This window comes from Neomonachus schauinslandi, chromosome 10, assembly GCF_002201575.2.
Source record: "Neomonachus schauinslandi chromosome 10, ASM220157v2, whole genome shotgun sequence".
Classification (NCBI taxonomy): domain Eukaryota; kingdom Metazoa; phylum Chordata; class Mammalia; order Carnivora; family Phocidae; genus Neomonachus; species Neomonachus schauinslandi.
The window spans coordinates 23,261,566-23,281,416 of NC_058412.1; the positions used below are offsets into that span (position 1 = coordinate 23,261,566).

Below are 19,851 nucleotides of genomic sequence, written 5' to 3' on the forward strand. Positions count from 1 at the left end.
AAATTCTGGGTGATTTCTGTGAGAAAGTAAGGTTTTGCTACATCATAAAATTTTTGGAATGAAACATTCATGTTTTAGACTAGATCCTGGAATTGATTTCAGCCTTGAATTATGAAGGTTCTAGGAAAAGACTGATCAATGCTCAGAGTAGCTAAATAAGGAATTGGTATTCTCAGTGACACTTTGATAGATGCCCAGAGATAGGGGCTATATTTCTTGGCTAATTCCATGACAAACATATCTTTTATTTTTTTCCCCATCAAACCCATTTTCCCTTCTTCTGGACACACAGCTAGACTACATTCCTCATCATCCCTTGCAGGTAAGCATACCATGTGACTGAGTTCTAGCCAACGGAAAGTGAGCTGAAGCAATGAATCACAAAAATCTTCCTATGTGAGATTTCTTCCCCCTTTCCTCCATGCTTTCTCCACTGGCTGTCTTAATGCAAAGGATTCCAAAACTGGAGAAAAGGATTGAGCCACAGGGAGGAGGTTGGGCCCCTGGATGACCAGGTGGAAGGCCGCTCTCCAACTAGCACACTCATTTTGGATTTCACATGGGTAAGAAACACATTTCTTTTTGTACATCCCTGAGGATTGGAGGTTTAATGTTACTCTGGGTAGTATTACCCAACTAACATATCATGTAGCACAAACCTAGTTACTTAGGTGTTCTCCATGAACGTGACATGGTTGGGTTGATGACTAACTCCCTCCTGGGGGTAGGATGATGGGTAAAGTTAGCCCTTGGCTGGCTGCAGGACTCTGAAGTACCCTTCCCTCACATCTCCAGCCATACCCCAGTGCACACTCTACACCTCTTCAGGACTAAGGACATGCCTGAGTATGGCAACATGGATTTAAGGAGTGTGGTCTAGTGCTCTGGGATGTTAGGTCCCTCATCTCTCTGGGGAAGGTAAGGAGAGCAAAGTCAAGTTATCCATGAAGGGCTTTGAGCTTGCTGGGTTTAGTCAGTGCTATTCACCCTGTTTGGCTTAAAATTGACCTGGAGCCTACCATTTTCTCCTGGCTCAGAGGACTAACTCAGGCTGATGTTAATAAGTATGTGGTGATCCCTGGCCCCTGTAGCTTCAGAAAGGGACACTTGCACTACCACAGCTGGCTAGAGGCAGAGAGCATCTTTTTTTCTTTACCCACTGGGAAGAGGGCCCTGGAAGTGCTGGGTTTTGCCTGCGTACATGGACTCAGGGCAGTCAGACTCACTCTGGAGGGGTAGATGCCCCCTGAGAACGAGAGCCTTGAGATTTTCCCCTTCCCATTGCCCCCACCTCTGACTTTGAAGCTTGTGGGGGCACTCCCGAGTGAGTCCCTGATGTGCGTCTGTTGATAGTGAATGAATGAACAAATGCAGGCTACCCAGGGTGACAGTCATTGCTCTCTGCTTCTGTTAGCATGGGCATATCTGGCAGAGGGAGAACCCCAAACTGGCTACCAGAAAGGAGCCCGTTTGGCAAGCAAGGAACCCCAACAGCTGTGGCTTTATTGAGCCTCATGCTGTTCTGTCTGTGCTTCCCTCTTCCCTGGCCTTGACTGCCCTGTGATGCAAAGGTTTTGGTTTCCTATCAGGCTCCCCCTTAGATGATATTCCTAGAGGGCTGAAATACATTGCTTGTCCAGGTAAGCCTGTCACCTGGCACCAAGTAGGCAGTAAGTGTTGGCTGGATATATACATAATATCTGGATGACTTTGGAGGTTAATACCATTTTACACTAGAGCATTCACAGGTATTCTCTGGTGGACTGAAAGGAGATGGAAGAAGCTCTGAGGAAGAGCCTCTATGTTTAACTACCTGTACCTTGATTAAACCCTTCTGTGCCTCCATCTTCTCACCTGAAAATGGGGGATGACATCTGCCCCAGCTACCCCGAAGTGTGGGACAGAGTGGGCACTGAGAGTTGTGAGGGGGTAAAGCACTTGGGGAGGCAGGTGCATGGCTGCTGTGGGTGCAAGGAATATGGGGCAGAGTATACGGAATTCCAGGAGCTGCTGTGACAGTTGATGCAGCCTGTCCCGTAGAGGGGCAGCAGACACTGGTTTGTGGGGCTTGCAGGGGTGACGTCCACTCCTTCCATAGGCATCTCTCCTTCCTGGGACTGGTGGAGGCAAATGGGAACTTGTGCAGAAGAGAAGGCAGGCAGAAGGTGAAGAGCCCAGGCAGGGCCTGACCCTCTGCTGGCTTCTCCTGGGGACTGTGTAGCCATTGTATGACCTAGATTTTCTGTGTTGGTCCTTAAGGAAGTGAACTTTATTCTCTACTCAAGGGTGATTCGTTAAATGTATAACTAAACATATTTTATTTTTATGCTTTTGTTAGACATGGTACATGAATACATTTGCAAATGAAAAATGGCTATTTGGACTTATGCTCTAATTCTGAAGTGGAGATAGTCAAAGACATGCCGGAGTGGTGACTTGAAAAGGTACATGGGGAAGGGGCCATTGTGTCCCAGGAGAGCAAGGAGAGACTCTCCCTGTGCTGGTGGTACTGCCCAGGCTGGAGGTGTGAGAGAAGGAGAACAGGCAAGGGCTGGGTGGGGAGTGGTCTTCAGCAGAAGCTGGGCTTGGGAAGCAGACGATGGGTTTCTGTGGTAGAAGATGCAAAGGAAAGACAATAAACTAACTCAAAATGAATAAGAGGTGTGGTCTAAAAAATCCAAAACCAAAATATTTTTTTCATAGCGACGGCAATCACTTATCAAGTTTTCTACTACATGCCAAACACTGCTTTCATTTCCTCAGGCATGTACATACGAAGTAGACTAGCCTAAGGGTTAAGGGAAAGTTATTTAATCTCTTTAGAACTTCTATTCCTCTTATAAAAAGGGGGAATTAATTATAGTGTCTATCCCAAGGGCTGTTATAAGGATCAAATGAGATAATGCACGTTAAGTATTTGTGACAGTGACGGGCATGAAATAGTACTCAATGAAAGCTAGTCCAGTCATTATCATTTATAACTGCTCATAGCTCTATCAGGAAGCTGTGATTCAATTTACAAAAGTCTGAATTAAACACAGCTTCTTAGGAGTGTGTCGAGACCTGCAAACTGAGGTTCATTGTAAATTTCTGGATTTCTTCTCCCTGGAAGTTACTACTTCTCTACTCAGGTAAGAATAAGTAATGAAAATGCCTTTTTCATCACAGAAAGATGCTACACAAAGGGAAAGTATTGTTACTGATAGCACCCCATCTAAAGTGGAGGTTCTGTGGATGAGAAACAGGAATGGGATATGAGAAAAATCTTGGCTCTGTGGAGGTTGGCCTCAGTACATGAAGACATAACTCTCAGTTTAACAGATCCCATTTGAAAGATGCATTTGTCAAACACACTACTTGTCATTTAGGACAAAGGATACAAAAAGAACAGAAATCTAAATATCTTCAGAGGGAACATTTTTTCTTGTTAGACTATGTATATAGGGTACAGCTAAAAGCCTTTATAATGATAATGTTAGGGAAGAGAGCCTCCACACACACTTAAGTTATGTACTTTCTATCTGGCTGTATGACTGCAGTGATTTGTGGGACAAGGTTTGATCCATGGTGTTTCCAAATCCATCTTGTAATGAGTCAAACTTAGCACCTGCTTCTGCTCTGTAAGCATGTCAAAGCTTAAGATGGTGTCAGAACATTGTGTTTAATTTACTGGGATATATGATTATAAAAAGGAAAACTATGTCCCTATAAGAGACTGACAGATTAAGGGGAGAGAACATGCCTTACTTCCATTTTGAGAAAATGTAGAATTAATTCCAACAGAAAGAATGGCAGTTGAATGGGGAGGGAATGAAGAAAACTAGTTATATGAGGTGGATTTAAAGTAATGAGATAACTTTTAAGCACACATCAAGCCAGTATTTGACTTGGTGCTGTCTTTCAAAATTACCTTGAAAGCACATATCTGTATTCGAAGGATGCTGCTACTGCTCAAAACATCATGGGCACTACTCGTGGAGATTTTTCTTGTAACTCTTTATAGTATGGTTTGATATTCTAGTTGGTTAATATCACTTCATAATGATGACAGACTGTGACATTATTTCTATCCCTTTTCCTGTTTGTAAATGGACAGAAGAAATACCATGCCATGGATCAATGTCTCCCTATCATCAACCTTTATATACCAATGGCATATTCTCTGAGCCTTCACAGAAAGACTACTGTGTGGTGGCAGCAATATGAATATAGCTCTTTGCTCTCAAGTGCTCAGCTCTAGCTCTCTCTACTCACAAGGATTAGGGCACACAATTAAGATCAAGGTCTTTCTTATAAAGTGATTCCGACAGAACAGTGACCAGAGATAAAGAAAGCACAGGTACCAGGCAAGTCCCTAAAGAAAATTCCTTGTCTTAAGAGTAAAAAATGCTGCTTGGGTTCATCTGATGGGATATAGGTGTTGCTCTGATATATAGAACACTTTGTAGCAGTATTTATTGTAATGTGATTTTATCTGTTTTGTTAGATTGAACACAGGAAGAATGTTAGATGGATTCCACCAAGTGAAATTCTCGGTTAATTCAGCTGGGATTTGGAAATGTATGCCATTTCTCTCAACACATCATTCTGTAAACACATATTTATTGGGCATATGATGTGTTAGTCATGTTCTAGATGCTCAAGGAACAGTGATACATAAGATAGATTTGATCCCTGTCTTATTAGTGTGTATATTCAGGTATTTAAAAAAAAAAAAAACCCAGATAGAAAAGAGTGACAAGTTATTATAGGGATATTTCAGGAGCTACGAGAAAATACTGTAGGTATACTATTTAGTCTAGAAGTCTTTAAAAAGTGAAGGAAGAGTGGTAGTTAGGGAGAAGGAAGGTAGAGGAAGAACATTTCAGGTGGAGAGAACGGAAGGTGCCAAAGTCTGTAAGTAAGAATCTAGCAAGGTACAACTGAATTGAAGTAAGTGTCCAGAACCTGGGAGCAGTTTAGAGCTAACTTGTAAACCCTAATAAAGTTGCTTCAAAAAACTTTGTAATGTATGCAATGTAATGTAATGTTGGGGAACCTAGGAACAGAGGAGATTTGGGACAGCACTGGGAATAAATTTCCTGCTCCTTCAAGGTTCATGGTTGAGGAGCTGTCCAGGACTTGGGTGCTGAATAGCTGAAGCCCGGACCTGCCTAAGGAAGCAGGTGGTACAAGGTACTAATGCCTACCTCAGGGTGGGGAGAAAGAGAGTTGGTCTTTATCTTTCATCCATTTTCCTTCTCTTTCCCTTATATATTTCCTTCCTTTACCTCTCCATCCTCCCATTTTCATTTTCTGGCAATCTGGCAGCTATAGCTCACTCTCCATGGGAGGAAAAGGAAGAATGTGTTTCTTGCTCCTCCTCCATCAGTGACTTCCCCTTATAAGGAGTCTACACAGCATTGATGATAGCAAATTCAGAAGAATGCTCACCTCTATCTTAGGGTTGCATGACTGGTTATTATTGCTAAATTGGCCATCCAGCCTCTTCTGAGGAATTAGGTGGGGAGATATTATTATTATCATATTATAGTTAGTGTTATCACTGACTGAGCACCTACTGTGGGCCAGGCAGTTTACCAAGCACTTTACTTCCCTAAGCCTCAGAGGTAAATTTTATTATGTCTGCTTTATAGAACATGGCTTAACGTGGAAGATCAGTGGTTGTGACTTGTGCTCTTTTTGCAATGAGTTATCTGAGACTACCTAACTGAGCGATGAGGATGGAGGATGTGGGAAATAAAATTCACTGATACTTACTATATATAGATGCTTTTAACAGTTGTTTTATTTAGTCTCATAACAATACTGTGAAGTTGTACTGGTACTATACTTACTTTACAAATGTGGACACCAAGGCCCAGGGGGGGTTCAGTGACTAGTTGGGGTCACACCACTACTGAGTGGCTGAGACAGTTTTAAACTTGGGACTATCTGATACTAAAGCCTATGCTCTTTCATCCACAGTGCTTTGTTTAGTTTTATGGGCTAGTCACATCTACTGGTAAGTGATTTTAGCAACTGAAAACTGCCGTGCCTCATTACTCCCCCCACCCAGAGCTAGAAAAGATATAGAAGGCATCAAGACCCAGAGGAAAATGGAACTGCAGCCCCCGGGACGGAACCCCAAACGGGGGAGTCAAGCACATGCGTATTGGGAGCGGCTGGCGGTTTTAGAAGCACAAAGGGCAGAGACATGCCCCGACCTGGAGGCAGGACTGGGAGCGCTGCCGAGGGGCGCACAACCCAGGACGCTGCAGTTTATAGCAGCACAGACAGAAACGGAGACAGTGTGGCCTGGAGAGCTCACTGAAGAACAGACTGCGGTCTCTCTGCTCTGAGGCAGAGGGTTGGAAACGGTCTCTTCTGCTCTGACTCGCGGAGGAGACGCGGAAAGCCGCCAGGGAAAGGTGCCAGAGAACAAAAGCCCCAAAGACTGATCCCCACTGAGCCCATCCCCCGCCACAGGGGCACAGGGCAACTCCGCCCAAACAGGGTTGCCTGAGTAACAGCGTGGCAGGCCCCTCCCCCAGAACAGGCTGGGAAAACAAAAGGCCAGCAACCCTAAGGTCCCAAGAAAACAGGTGCATCTTGCTTGGGTTCTGGTCAATAATTTGGACTCTATACATTCCCTCAAACACCCAACAACAGAATGACTAGGAGGAGGAGCCCCCAAAACAGAAAAGACTCAGAGATTATGACTTACGCTGCAGATTTAAAAGCAGAGGGTGGGGGTTATTTCTATCAAGGGGGCAGATAAATTGGTCTGGAAGGGGAACCTTTAATAGGCTAAATGTCAAACCCAGCAATCCAGAGCAGCCTCTGCATTTAGACTTTTTAAAAACCCATTCAAATTACCATCCTGGTGGATCCACCTTTGAAAAATGAGGACAAAGAACTTAAGGCAAGGCAAGGGTGTTGCCAGTTGCCTTGAAACTTTGTAAGTATAAAGTTAGGTCTCAAATTCGTCACCCAACTTCACAGAGTCTGCTATCTCCAAGAGCTCATAACTTGAGCTGTGCTGTCATGGGAAGAAGTGATTGTCCTCACTCTGAGCACCAGCTTCCCACTCCCTCAGATGTGTGTGGGTTAAAGATCAAAGCCCTTGGATATCGTGAGGCACAGTGCTGCCCCCAGGACAAATGGATTTAATTAAAGTGGAAGAAGGGGCACTGTGGGCACTCCCTACCATAGACTGGTCTTTTGTCCTTCGGGATTATGGGCGTTGCATGCAGGGGATGGAGAACAGGGGGATGATGCCAGAGCCCTCCCTCCTGGGAGATGCTAAATTAATTCAGATGAATCAAAGCTTTTTTTCTCTCCTCAATCCAGCAAGTCCTCTCTCTTTCATAACCACTCCAGGGAACTTAGAGCAAGTAAGATGTTGACTCTGTTCACTCCCATCCGCTAGAGTTCGTTTGAAGGAGACTTTGTTCTCAGCCTCCATCCTCCCTGTTAAAGGCTGTTTACCAGACTGACATTTCCAATATTGATACTGAGACCAAACTGTCCAGTGGGAATTCAGACAAAGGCCAGCGTGGTTTGATGATGCTTTGTGACCTAATAAATGTGCAGTTACCAGAACACATGAGTGCCTCCATTCACCGGGAGCCTGCACGCCACTGACATGTTCTGATGTGGGAAGCAACTCCGCCCAAACAGGGTTGCCTGAGTAACAGCGTGGCAGGCCCCTCCCCCAGAACAGGCTGGGAAAACAAAAGGCCAGCAACCCTAAGGTCCCAAGAAAACAGGTGCATCTTGCTTGGGTTCTGGTCAATAATTTGGACCCTATACATTCCCTCAAACACCCAACAACAGAATGACTAGGAGGAGGAGCCCCCAAAACAGAAAAGACTCAGAGATTATGACTTATGCTGCAGATTTAAAAATGGATGCAGATATAACCAAGATGTCGGAGATGGAATTCAGGCTAGCAATTGTGAAGACAATGGCTAGAATGGAGAAATCAATTAATGGCAACATAGAGTCTCTAAGGGCAGAAATGAAAGGTGAATTGGCAGAACTTAAAAATGCTATCAATGAGATCCAATCCAATCTAGATAATCTAACAGCTAGGGTAACTGAGACAGAAGAGAGAATAAGTGACCTGGAAGACAATATAACAGATAAAAAGGGAAAAGAGGAGGCCAGGGAAAATAGAATCCATGAAAATAGAATCAGAGAAATAAGTGACACCATGAGGCATTCCAATGTCAGAATAATTGGAATCCCGGAGGGAGTGGAGAGAGAGAGAGAGGACTAGAAGATGTATTTGAGCAAATCGTAGCTGAGAACTTCCCTAATCTGGGGAATGAAACAAACATTCATCCTAGAGGCAGAGAGGACCCCCCCTAAGATCAAGGAAAACAGGCCAACACCCTGGCATGTAATAGTAAAACTTGCAAATCTTAGAACCAAGGAAACCATCTTAAGGGCAGTTAGGGGGAAGACATTCCTTACGTTCAGAGGGAGGAACATCAGAATAACGTCAGACCTATCCACAGAGACCTGGCAAGCCAGAAAGGCCTGGCAAGACATATTCAGGGTACTAAATGAGAAGAACATGCAGCCAAGAATACTTTATCCGGCAAGGCTTTCATTTAGAATGGATGGAGAGATGCAGAGCTTCCACGACCGGCAGAAGTTGAAAAGAATATGTGACCACTAAGCCGGCCCTGCAAGAAATATTAAGGGGGGTTCTATAAAAGGAGAAAGACCCCAAGAGTGATCTACAACAGAAATTTACAGGGACAATCTATAAAAACAACATCTTCACAGGCAACATGGTGACAATTAATTCATATCTTTCAATAATCACTCTCAATGTGAATGGCCTAAACGCTCCCATAAAACGGCACAGGGTTGCAGATTGGATAAAAAGACAGGACCCATCCATATGCTGTCTACAAGAGACTCATTTTGAACCTAAAGATACATCCAGACTGAAAGTGAAGGGATGGAGATCCATCTTCCATGTCAGCGGACCTCAAAAGAAAGCCGGGGTAGCAATTCTTATAACAGACAAATTAGATTTTAAACTAAAGTCTGTAATAAGAGACACAGAAGGACACTCTATCATTCTTAAAGGGTCTATCCAACAAGAAGATCTAACAATTGTAAATATCTATGCCCCCAACATGGGAGCAGCCATCTACATAAGCCAACTGTTAACCAAAATAAAGAGTCATATTGATAACAATACGTTAATTGTAGGAGACCTCAATACTCCACTCTCAGCAATGGACAGATCATCTAAGCAGAAAATCAACAAGGAAATAAGAGCTTTGAATGATACATTGGACCAGATGGACCTCATAGATATTTACAGAACATTCCACCCTAAAACAACAGAATACTCATTCTTCTCGAGCACACATGGAACTTTCTCCAGAATAGACCACATACTGGGTCACAAATCAGGTCTCAACTGATACCAAAACATTGAGATTATTCCCTGCATATTCTCAGACCACAATGCTCTAAAACTAGAACTCAATCAGAAGGAAAAATTGGCAGAAATTCAAACACTTGGAAGCTAAAGACCACTCTGCTCAAGAATGTTTGGGTCAACCAAGAAATCAAAGAAGAACTTAAACAATTCATGGAAATCAATGAGAATGAAAACACATCGGTCCAAAACCTATGGGATACTGCAAAGGCGGTCCAAAGGGGGAAATACATAGCCATCCAAGCCTCACTCAAAAAAATAGAAAAATCCCGAATTCACCAACTAACTCTACACCTTAAAGAACTAGAGAAAAAGCAACAAATGATGCCTAAGCCACGCATTAGAAGAGAAATAATTAAAATTAGAGCAGAAATCAATGAATTAGAAACCAGAAACACAGCAGATCAGATCAATGAAACTAGAAGTTGGTTCTTTGAAAGAATTAATAAGATTGATAAACCACTGGCCAGACTTATCCAAAGGAAGAGAGAAAGGACCCAAATTAATAAAATTATGAATGAAAGGGGAGAGATCACGACTAACACCAAGGAAATAGAAACAATTATTAGAAATTATTATCAACAACTCTATGCCAATAAACTGAGCAATCTGGATGAAATGGAGGCCTTCCTGGAAACCTATAAGCTGCCAAGACTGAAACAGGAAGAAATTGACAACCTGAATAGGCCAATAGCCGGTAACGAGATTGAAGCAGTGATCAAAAACCTCCCAAAAAACAAGAGTCCAGGGCCTGATGGATTCCCTGGGGAATTCTACCAAACATTCAAAGAAGAAATAATACCTATTCTCCTGAAGCTGTTTCAAAAAATAGAAACAGAAGGAAAACTTCCAAACTCATTCTATGAGGCCAGCATTACCTTTATCCCCAAACCAGGCAAAGACCCCATCAAAGAGGAGAATTTCAGACCGATATCCCTGATGAATATGGATTCCAAAATCCTCCACAAAATCCTAGCTAATAGGATCCAACAGTACATTAAAAGGATCATCCACCACGACCAAGTGGGATTTATCCCCGGGATGCAAGGGTGGTTCAACATTCGCAAATCAATCAGTGTGATAGAACACATTAATAAGAGGAGGGAGAAGAACCATATGGTCCTCTCAATTGATGCAGAAAAAGCATTTGACAAAATACAACATCCTTTCCTGATTAAAACTCTCCAGAGTATAGGGATAGAGGGAACATTCCTCAAGTTCATAAAATCCATCTATGAAAAACCCACAGCGAATATCATCCTCAATGGGGAAAAGCTGAGAGCCTTTCCCTTAAGATCAGGAACACATCAAGGGTGCCCACTCTCACCACTGTTGTTCAACATAGCCCTAGAAGTCCTAGCAACAGCAATCAGACAACAAAAAGAAATAAAAGGTATTCAAATTGGCAAAGAAGAAGTCAAACTCTCTCTTTTCGCAGATGACATGATACTTTATGTGGAAAACCCAAAAGACTCCACCCCCAAATTACTGGAAGTCATCCAGCAATTCAGTAATGTGGCAGGATACAAAATCAATGCACAGAAATCAGTTGCTTTCTTATACACTAACAACGCAACTGTAGAAAGAGAAATTAAAGAAACGATTCCATTTACAATAGCACCAAAAACCATAAGATACCTCGGAATAAACCTAACCAAAGAGGTAAAGGATCTATACTCTAGGAACTACAAAACACTCATGAAAGAAATTGAAGAAGACACAAAAAGATGGAAAAATATTCCATGCTCATGGATCGGAAAAATAAACATTGTTAAAATGTCTATGCTACCCACAGCAATCTATACCTTCAATGCCATCCTGATCAGAATTCCAATGACATTTTTCAAAGTGCTGGAACAAACAATCCTAAAATTTGTATGCACTCAGAAAAGACCCTGAATCGCCAAGGAAATATTGAAAAAGAAAAACAAAGCTGGGGGCATCCCGTTGCCCAATTTCAAGCTATATTACAAAGCTGTGATCACCAAGACAGCATGGTACTGGCACAAAAACAGACATACAGACCAATGGAACAGAACAGAGAACCCAGATATGGACCCTCAACTCTATGGTCAAATAATCTTTGACAAAGCAGGAAAAAACATGCAATGGAAAAAAAGACAGTCTCTTCAATAAATGGTGCTGGGAAAATTGGACAGCCACATGCAGAAGAATGAAACTCGACCATTCTCTAACACCATTCACAAAGATAAACTCAAAGTGGATGAAAGACCTCAATGTGAGACAGGAATCCATCAAAATCCTAGAGGAGAACATAGGCAGTAACCTCTTGGACATCGCCCACAGCGACTTCTTTCAAGATACATCTCCAAAAGCTAGTGAAACAAAAGCAAAAATGAACTTTTGGGACTTGATCAAGATAAAAAGCTTCTGCACAGCAAAGGAAACAATCAACAAAACAAAGAGGCAACCCACAGAATGGGAGAAGATATTTGCAAATGACACTACAGATAAAGGGCTGGTATCCAAGATCTATAAAGAACTTCTCAAACTCAACACCCAAAAAACAAATAATCAAGTCAAAAAGTGGGCAGAAGATATGAAAAGACACTTCTCTGAAGAAGACATACAAATGGCTAACAGACACATGAAAAAATGTTCATCATCATTAGCCATCAGGGAAATCCAAATCAAAACCGCACTGAGATACCACCTTACACCAGCTAGAATGGCAAAAATGGACAGGGAAAGAAACAACAAATGTTGGAGAGGTTGTGGAGAAAGGGGAACCCCCTTACACTGTTGGTGGGAATGCAAGTTGGTACAGCCACTTTGGAGAACAGTGTGGAGGTTCCTCAAAAACTTAAAAATAGAGCTACCCTATGACCCAGCAATTGCACTCCTGGGTATTTACCTCAAAGACACAGATGTAGTGAAAAGAAGGGCCATATGCACCCCAATGTTCATAGCAGCAATGTCCGCAATAGCTAAACTGTGGAAAGAGCCGAGATGCCCTTCAACAGATGAATGGATAAAGAAGATGTGGTCCATATATACAATGGAATATTACTCAGCCATCAAGAAAGGATGAATACCCACCATTTGCATCAACATGGATGGAGGTGAAGGAGATTATGCTAAGCGAAATAAGTCAAGCAGAGAAAGTCAATTATCATATGGTTTCACTTATTTGTGGAACATAAGGAATAGCATGGAGGACACTAGGAGAAGGAAGGGAAAAATGAGGGGGCGGGAAATTGGAGGGAGAGATGAACCATGAGAGACTATGGACTCTGAGAAACAAACAGGGTTTTAGAGGGGAGGGGGAAGGGGGGGATAGGTTAGCCCGGTGATGGGTATTAAGGACAGCACGTACTGCATGGAGCACAGGGTGTTATATGAAAACAATGGATTGTGGATCACTACATCAAAAACTAATAATGTATTGTATGGTGACTAACATAATAAAATTAAAAAAAAATAAAATAAAGATGAGCAAACTGAGACCCAGAGATGTTCAAGGTCACAAAGCCACTGGGTATAGAATTCAAATAGGACCCAGGGCCTCTGGTAGAAGTCCTCCTCTGTTTACTGAAGAATTTGTCGTCTCCCTCATCTACCTGCTTCAGGGACCTGACTCCACAAAGCCCTGGACTTGGACTGACCTGAGCACCAGTCCTCACTCTGAGGCCAACTTGCTGGTGCTGTAACTCTTTGGTTCTCGATGAGAATCTTGTGAAAGGGCAGGCATGGGGAACATAATAAGGTCTGTATTACCTATGTCACAAATTTTGTTGTTAATAAGGGATAAATAAAATGTCAAATGGGAAAGTAAGGCAAAATGCATTAATTAAGAGAAAATGTGATATACGTATAAAGCCTGATTATTATTTGGCAATAAGATGAGTTGTTCAGTTTTATTTCTTCCTGCTACAGACACTGGACGCAGCCAATCAGGCCAGGCCAGAGATGCAAGAGATGAGGGCTCATTAGCATGGAAATCCCACAGAGAAACTCAGTGCTCCCTAGAAGTCTGCAGAAAGTGTGTGTGCATGTATATGTGTGTGTGTGTATATATGTACATATTTGTATGTATGCACATGTATGTGCTCATCTGGATCTGTATCTTGGGTAGACGTGTTGGCAAGGGAAGACATGACCCCTTTCTGCATTTTGGCTGATCGAGGAAAAGAGTGACAGGAATGGATGGAGGCCCACCTGTCAGCCACATTGAGAAGAGGCAGCACCGTCCACTGCCACAGGCTCAAGCCTTCATTGGTGGCAACATGCCAGACCATTCTGCTTTGTTCCTTCCCAGTTTTGTTCTCCACCAGCACCAACGAGACATTTCCCCGCAAGACTCCACGGATGAGCCAGGACATTCGGAGCTGCAAGGGAGAGAAGAGCCAGAGGACAGGTGTTAATGTTAAAAGGAAGCCTCAGGTCCCCTTCCTGGAATTCTCAGATATTGTTGGAGACTCAGGCAAGGGTGCCCAGGAAGGAAAGCTGGTGGCTGCCTGATCTTGCTCAGTCTCCCAAAATGGCTTTCATGAAGGTTTAAGGAGCTGGGCAGGGACAACGATGGACAATTTTGGAATTTTTTTCAGGTTGATCCTAAGTTTCACCAGATTCTGTGTCTGAGGTGATATTGAGATCCATGGGATAGTAAATGAACTTCTTAAAGGGGATCCAAAGATTCTTGTCTGTGGCCCCAATTCACTTTGTGATCTTGGACAAGTGATTTTATGACTCAATTTCTTTAATGCCTTAGGTATCATAGATTTTTATTCTCCCCTCCCCAGACTCTAATAATCTTATCTGAATGATACTATACCTTGTGTTAGCTAACTGGAGACTCTATGACTTGATACCTGTGGGCACTTGTAGGCAAAGTTGAGACAAAAATCTCGTATTGAGATACTTCCATATACTTGTCTTTCAGACAAGTATACTTGTCATCCATTTTGACAAAAGGAAGCTACAATCATATGTTTTCATTGTGTCTTGATTAAAGGTTCCTATGGCATTGTTCCCTAGACATATGAAAGGGACTGTAGCTAATATTTCTTTTTTAAAAAAATTTTTTATTGTTATGTTAATCACCATACATTACATCATTAGTGTGTTTTTTTTGCCATTTATTTTTTTTTAATTTTTTTTATTCTTATGTTAATCCCCATACATTACATCATTACTTTTAGATGAAGTGTTCCATGATTCATTGTTTGTGCATAACACCCAGTGCTCCATGCAGAACGTGCCCTCTTGTAGCTAATATTTCTAAAAGAGTTTAAGGGCAGTCATGCCCTGAGTCAGTATATGCTATAACGAGGTCTCTGATCTTTGTGTTTTATAGAAACAATCTATAAACAACATTTAAAACTTAGGACAACCAGAGCATATAATTGTCCCAAATATTCCCGTTCAGATCCTGTAATTTAAAAAATGGCTATTGTAGAATAGAAGGTAAAATATATCCTCTGGAAAACAAGAGTTTTCATCCGCTATGGTGCCCCCTTTTCTTTGTTTCTCTGTTTGTTTCTTTGTTTGAAGACATGCTTTTCTGTAAATGACCATTCCTTTTTCTCCCAGTCCCTGAGCTCAAGGTTGCCTCACAATTTGATCAAAGAGGTCACATACCATGAACTTTCCACATTGTTGCACATGACCTCTTCACTAACGAGGTCACACCTGCACTGGGGTGCCCAAGTGCTGTTCTACTTCTGAGAGCCTGAGTCAGGTAAGCCTGGTCTATAACTATACTTCTTCCCTTATACCTTCCCCTTTCCCAAATCCAGTGTAGCAAAAGTACTTGTCACCAATGAGCACTCCCTGGATAACTTAACAAATCTGTTAATTGTTTTTCCTGACCTCACTTGCTTCCTTGTGCAGTCTGGATGCCATGACTAGAAATTTTAATCCTACCATTGTCAACTAACCTCTCTCAGCCCTTAGCCCATGCCCTGCAGTGCCTAGCTTGGGATATTGCTTGCCACATCCTTTCTCTCCTTTTGCTCTTTGGCCACAGAATATTGCTGATTTGGAGTTCTGTGAAATCAGAATGTTGAACCTCAATGCCCTGGATGGTTGGTGGTACTTATTCATCCACTGTTGATTTCCATAGTTGATTTCTGAACACCCACAGCACAATGGGTGTTCCAAACTCTTCCTCAAACACTAATGCTGTTACCTCTTGGTACCTAACTCTCTTGATCATTATTTTGATTCTTACTTTACTGATAAAGATTTACTATATTAGGTGAAATCTCCTTCAGCCTCTCTGCTTTCCTCCCTTCCTTCCTTTCTTTTTCTTCCTCCCCCTCTCCCTCCTCTTCCTCCCCCTTCTCCTCTCCCTCTTTCTTCTTCCTCCTCCTCTCCCCCTCCGCCTCATCCTTCTTCTTTACATAGGTGTTTATTTATCCACCTTCTTTCTTCTTTTCCTGTCTTAGAGGAAGATGTATCCTTCATTTTCTTCTATGCTAATCCCTCATGTTTTACCACCCCCTAGTCCTTGTTCTCTCAGAAACTTCCAGCACCTTCAGACTCTTTCTGCCTTCTGGGTCTCCTGTCTACAAATAAGATCGGCTTTCACCTGTGCCAGAAAAATATCCTTTATTTGATCCTGCTAGCTGCTCTGACTTGCAACCTATTTCTGTACCTCCATTCAGATGTTAACATTGTGGATAACTGGCATGTAACTGCTTTTATTTCCTTGTTGCCCATTCTTCCTTTAAATTCTTTTAACCTGGCTTCTCTTCTCATTACTCTAACAAAGTAGCAGTCACAATGTCCTTTATAACTTACTCTTTCAACTCTCTCCATGGCCTCTTAAAGTGCCTCTCCCTCTCTACTTTCTCCCTTCTAAATTCTTTTGTGTATCTCGATCACATCTTCCTGTTTACCACTGCCATCTGTGACTCTTCAGTGGTTTCTCACTCCCTATCAATTAATATCAAAGCATTCGTGTTCCTCTGTAGTCTAAGAAAATAAGCTTTTTAGGCATTCAATGAATATTTATTGAGTACTTATGCTGAGCCACATGTATCCTCCACCCTAGAATGGTCTAAGAGTTTGCATTAGAGAGATCTGGATTCAAAAACTGTTCTTGTCACTTTGGTCCTTTTGAAGCTCAGTTCTGTATTCTCTAATATGAAAATAGGTTTATCTACCTTATAGGATTATAGTGACAATTTAATGAGAGATAACAAATAGTGTAACAAAATGGTAAAAAAGGCATTTCGGCTGAAGCACTGACACAACAGATCCTACACTTCAAAAGGATGTCTGAGAGCACAGTGATACAGGACTTTCATGAGGGGGTGGATAAAAACAGGTTACACAGTTCTTAATCTCTCATCCATACTTTGGATTTTTAAAAAAGTTGGTGGTTGACTACTAGGAGAGAGTTTTTGGAATGTGCTTTTTGTATATCATGAGTTCCACCTCACTTTACTCTCCTGCAAAGAAGGTTCCCTCTTCATCCCAAGTCAAGAGAGAGAGAGCAGCTTTAATGATAGCCCCTTGAGCACCTGATATTAATCCCCTGCAGTTTGGGGAGCTCAATAGAATACTGTCTAGCTCCTACCTGGAAAATCCAAAGCATGAACAAGGGGCTGATTGGCTGCTCTAATGGCAGAACAAAGGCAAGGTGGAAGCATTGAATGGCCTGTACTCCCAGAGTCTGGCAGTATACAACACGCATGAGCATTACACATAGACTACAGTGAGCCATGTACACGGGAGCCCATGTGGGTCATTTTAGATCTTGTCCAAGAGGGCTTCTTGAAGGGGTAAATAGAACTCAGAAGAAAGAAGCTGCAGGCATCTCAAGATGCCCAAGGACAGAGGAAAGAGTAAGTGATTACCTGGAATGATACATATACCCTAGTCAAGGTGAAAGATTCCTAGCCATAGTGGAGGGGGTGAGGAGAAAGGTAAATCTCCCAAGAAACCACCAAAGTGCCCCCCTGTGAAAACCAGTAAGCCTTGTCACATCCAGAGAATACCAGTGCCAGATCACCGCAACAGGTCTGGTCGAGTGAGATTTTCTTTTTCCCCTTAACCTCTTTTCTTTTCCCTGCACTTAAGACCTTGAAGGGTCACAATTAAGCCAGAAGACTGAAAAGGAGGAGAGCTGAGTGAAGAAGAAGAGAGATCAATGATCCTTTCCCTGATCTCAGGCTTCTCCTCTGCAGTAGGGCCAAGCATGGCAGGGCAGGGGAGGAAAGAAGCCCTAACTTTATTTTTATTTTTTAAATAATTTTTAAAAGATCTTATTTATTTGAGAGAGAGAGCAGAGCAGGGGTGAGGGACAGAGGGAGAAGGAGAAGCAGAATCCTTGCTGAGCAGGGAACCCGATGCAGTGCTCGATCCCAGGCCCCTGGGATCATGACCTGAGCTGAAGGCAGACCTTTAACTGACTGAGCCACCCAGGCGCCCCAAGAAGCCCTAACTTTAAAGCGAGGTTGAAGTTCTGACCAGATGGGCATTTTGATTTCTAAATAAGCCTGCTTTGTGTTTTGCAGTGACTAAAAAACTGTATTACCTTAGAGCACCCAGACAAGTAGTTTTCACCCAGTAGTCCAAACGTGGGGGCCCAATAGATGTTAGTCCTTAGGCTCCCTCACGTCAGTCTACATACCAGCTCTGCACCTGACATGCATTTTTCTGCTTCTGTGCTTTTGATCCTTCCATTTCCTCTACCTCTTCTTTCCTTCTCATCACTTAAAAAAAATTCAATCTATTTAATTTTCAGGGAAACTTTTCTTATCATCTGTCTCAGAATGACTTTCCCCTCCTCTGAAATCTAACAGTTGAGGCTATTGGGATCATCATAGGACACAGCTCTGCTGCCTTGTCTTCCCTCCATCCTCCCTGGACCACAAGTTCCTTCAAGGCAGGGACTGTCTTATCTTGTATTCACAGTCGTTGTCAAGTAAGGGCACACGGTAGGAGCTGATCAGTGTCAGAATATATAAAGATTTATACACTTCCAGGAAGAGCTTCCTGTCTTTACCCAGTCCCCTCTCAGGGACAGAAACCAACTTTGCACCTGTGAAGCTCCTTAGCACTTTCCTGCATTCTAGGGGTTGAGTTCTAGGGGGTGGGTTCCAGGGAAGGGAAGGGGATCCAGGCATCTTGCAGCTAACTTGGCTGTAGTTGAAATGGCCCAGTTCTCAGCTGTTCTTAGGAAACTTTCAGTCTGAAGTAGAGTCTGCCAGTGGCCTGAGCATGTCAGTGAGATAGAGCTCTGTCATACTGACAGTGAGGCCATTGGCTTGCTGACTGTTGAGCTTTCTCCACCTGCCTGCACTGTATTTTAGGCCAATAGGGCCTGGAAAGTGAGAACGGGACTGGCTGCCAAGAGATGGCTTCCCTAGCTCTTGAGGAGGTCTACCAGGATCCCTCTTGGTATCAGTCTTTGAGATGATCATCCATTCATTCAATAAATATTTACCACATACCTATTCTGTACTGCATATTATATGTATCTTCCCTGTTCTCACGAAGCTTATCATGTAGCCAGGAAGTCTGAATTTAAATGAGTAACTGCAATTGTGCTGAGTGTAGCAAAAGGGGGAGTACACAGGGCCACTTGACGGTGAAGACATAGGAGAGTTAAAAATTTGACTTTCCTTTTATCTTACAATACCACCACATATATTTATAGCAGAAAACATGTATCTCAGCTACAACTCAAGCCAAGGCATGCACTAAGTTTCGGCAAAGTCTATTTCTAGAAACAGACGCAAAAGGTTTGGTATGAGACTGCAAACTGGCAGCCAGTGAATGGCTAGCAAAGTATGTCTTCTGGTCATTCCTTTTTTTTTTTTAATCCACTGAGTGTTTACTAAGGTGATATATTCAGGTGATACTGTTCTTCCTTAGATATAAGCAGTCTAGAACCTCTGGTCTTTCACTTGGCCTACTTCTCACCTGTAGTTATCCCTAGTCATTCCAGACTTACCTCTAGAAGTCAGTCAGTGCTTTGCTACTCAGAGTGTGATGTTCAGGATGGTGTCATGGGTGTTACCTGGATGCAGCATCTCTGGCGTGATCCTGGACTCACTGCATCAGGATCTGCAGAGAAGCAGCCTTGCCCCTGTGCTCCTATGACTCATCCCGCTTCCTTTCTGGAATGCCCTGGAAGCAATTGCCCTTTGCATCAACATTCACTCTCGGGTGGCTTATCAGACTATCCTTGTTTCTTGCCTATTGACGATGGGATAAACAGGGGTTTGTGCTCCAATATCCAAGTGAATCAATTTTGTGACTTTAAGCCAACCACTTAGCTCCTCTGAGCCTCTATTTCCTTATAGATGAACCTGTGATAATAGCCATACTTTCCCTGCCCATCTTAAAAGGTGGTTGTAAGACTGAGATAAAGGATGTCGAAGTAGAGCCCACATGTTGTGAATGAAATGGTGATACCAGTGGCTTTC

General features: G+C 42.6%; 1 protein-coding gene across 1 annotated transcript in view; it reads right to left on the minus strand.

Moving 5' to 3' along the window:
* The window catches only part of ALK (ALK receptor tyrosine kinase), a 697,757-nt gene that overhangs the window by 92,871 nt on the left and 585,035 nt on the right, over positions 1–19,851 (minus strand). Inside the window, exon 9 of the mRNA XM_044918826.1 lies at positions 13,628–13,797. Coding sequence (XP_044774761.1) covers positions 13,628–13,797 — 170 coding nt within the window. The remainder of the gene's footprint in view (positions 1–13,627; positions 13,798–19,851) is intronic.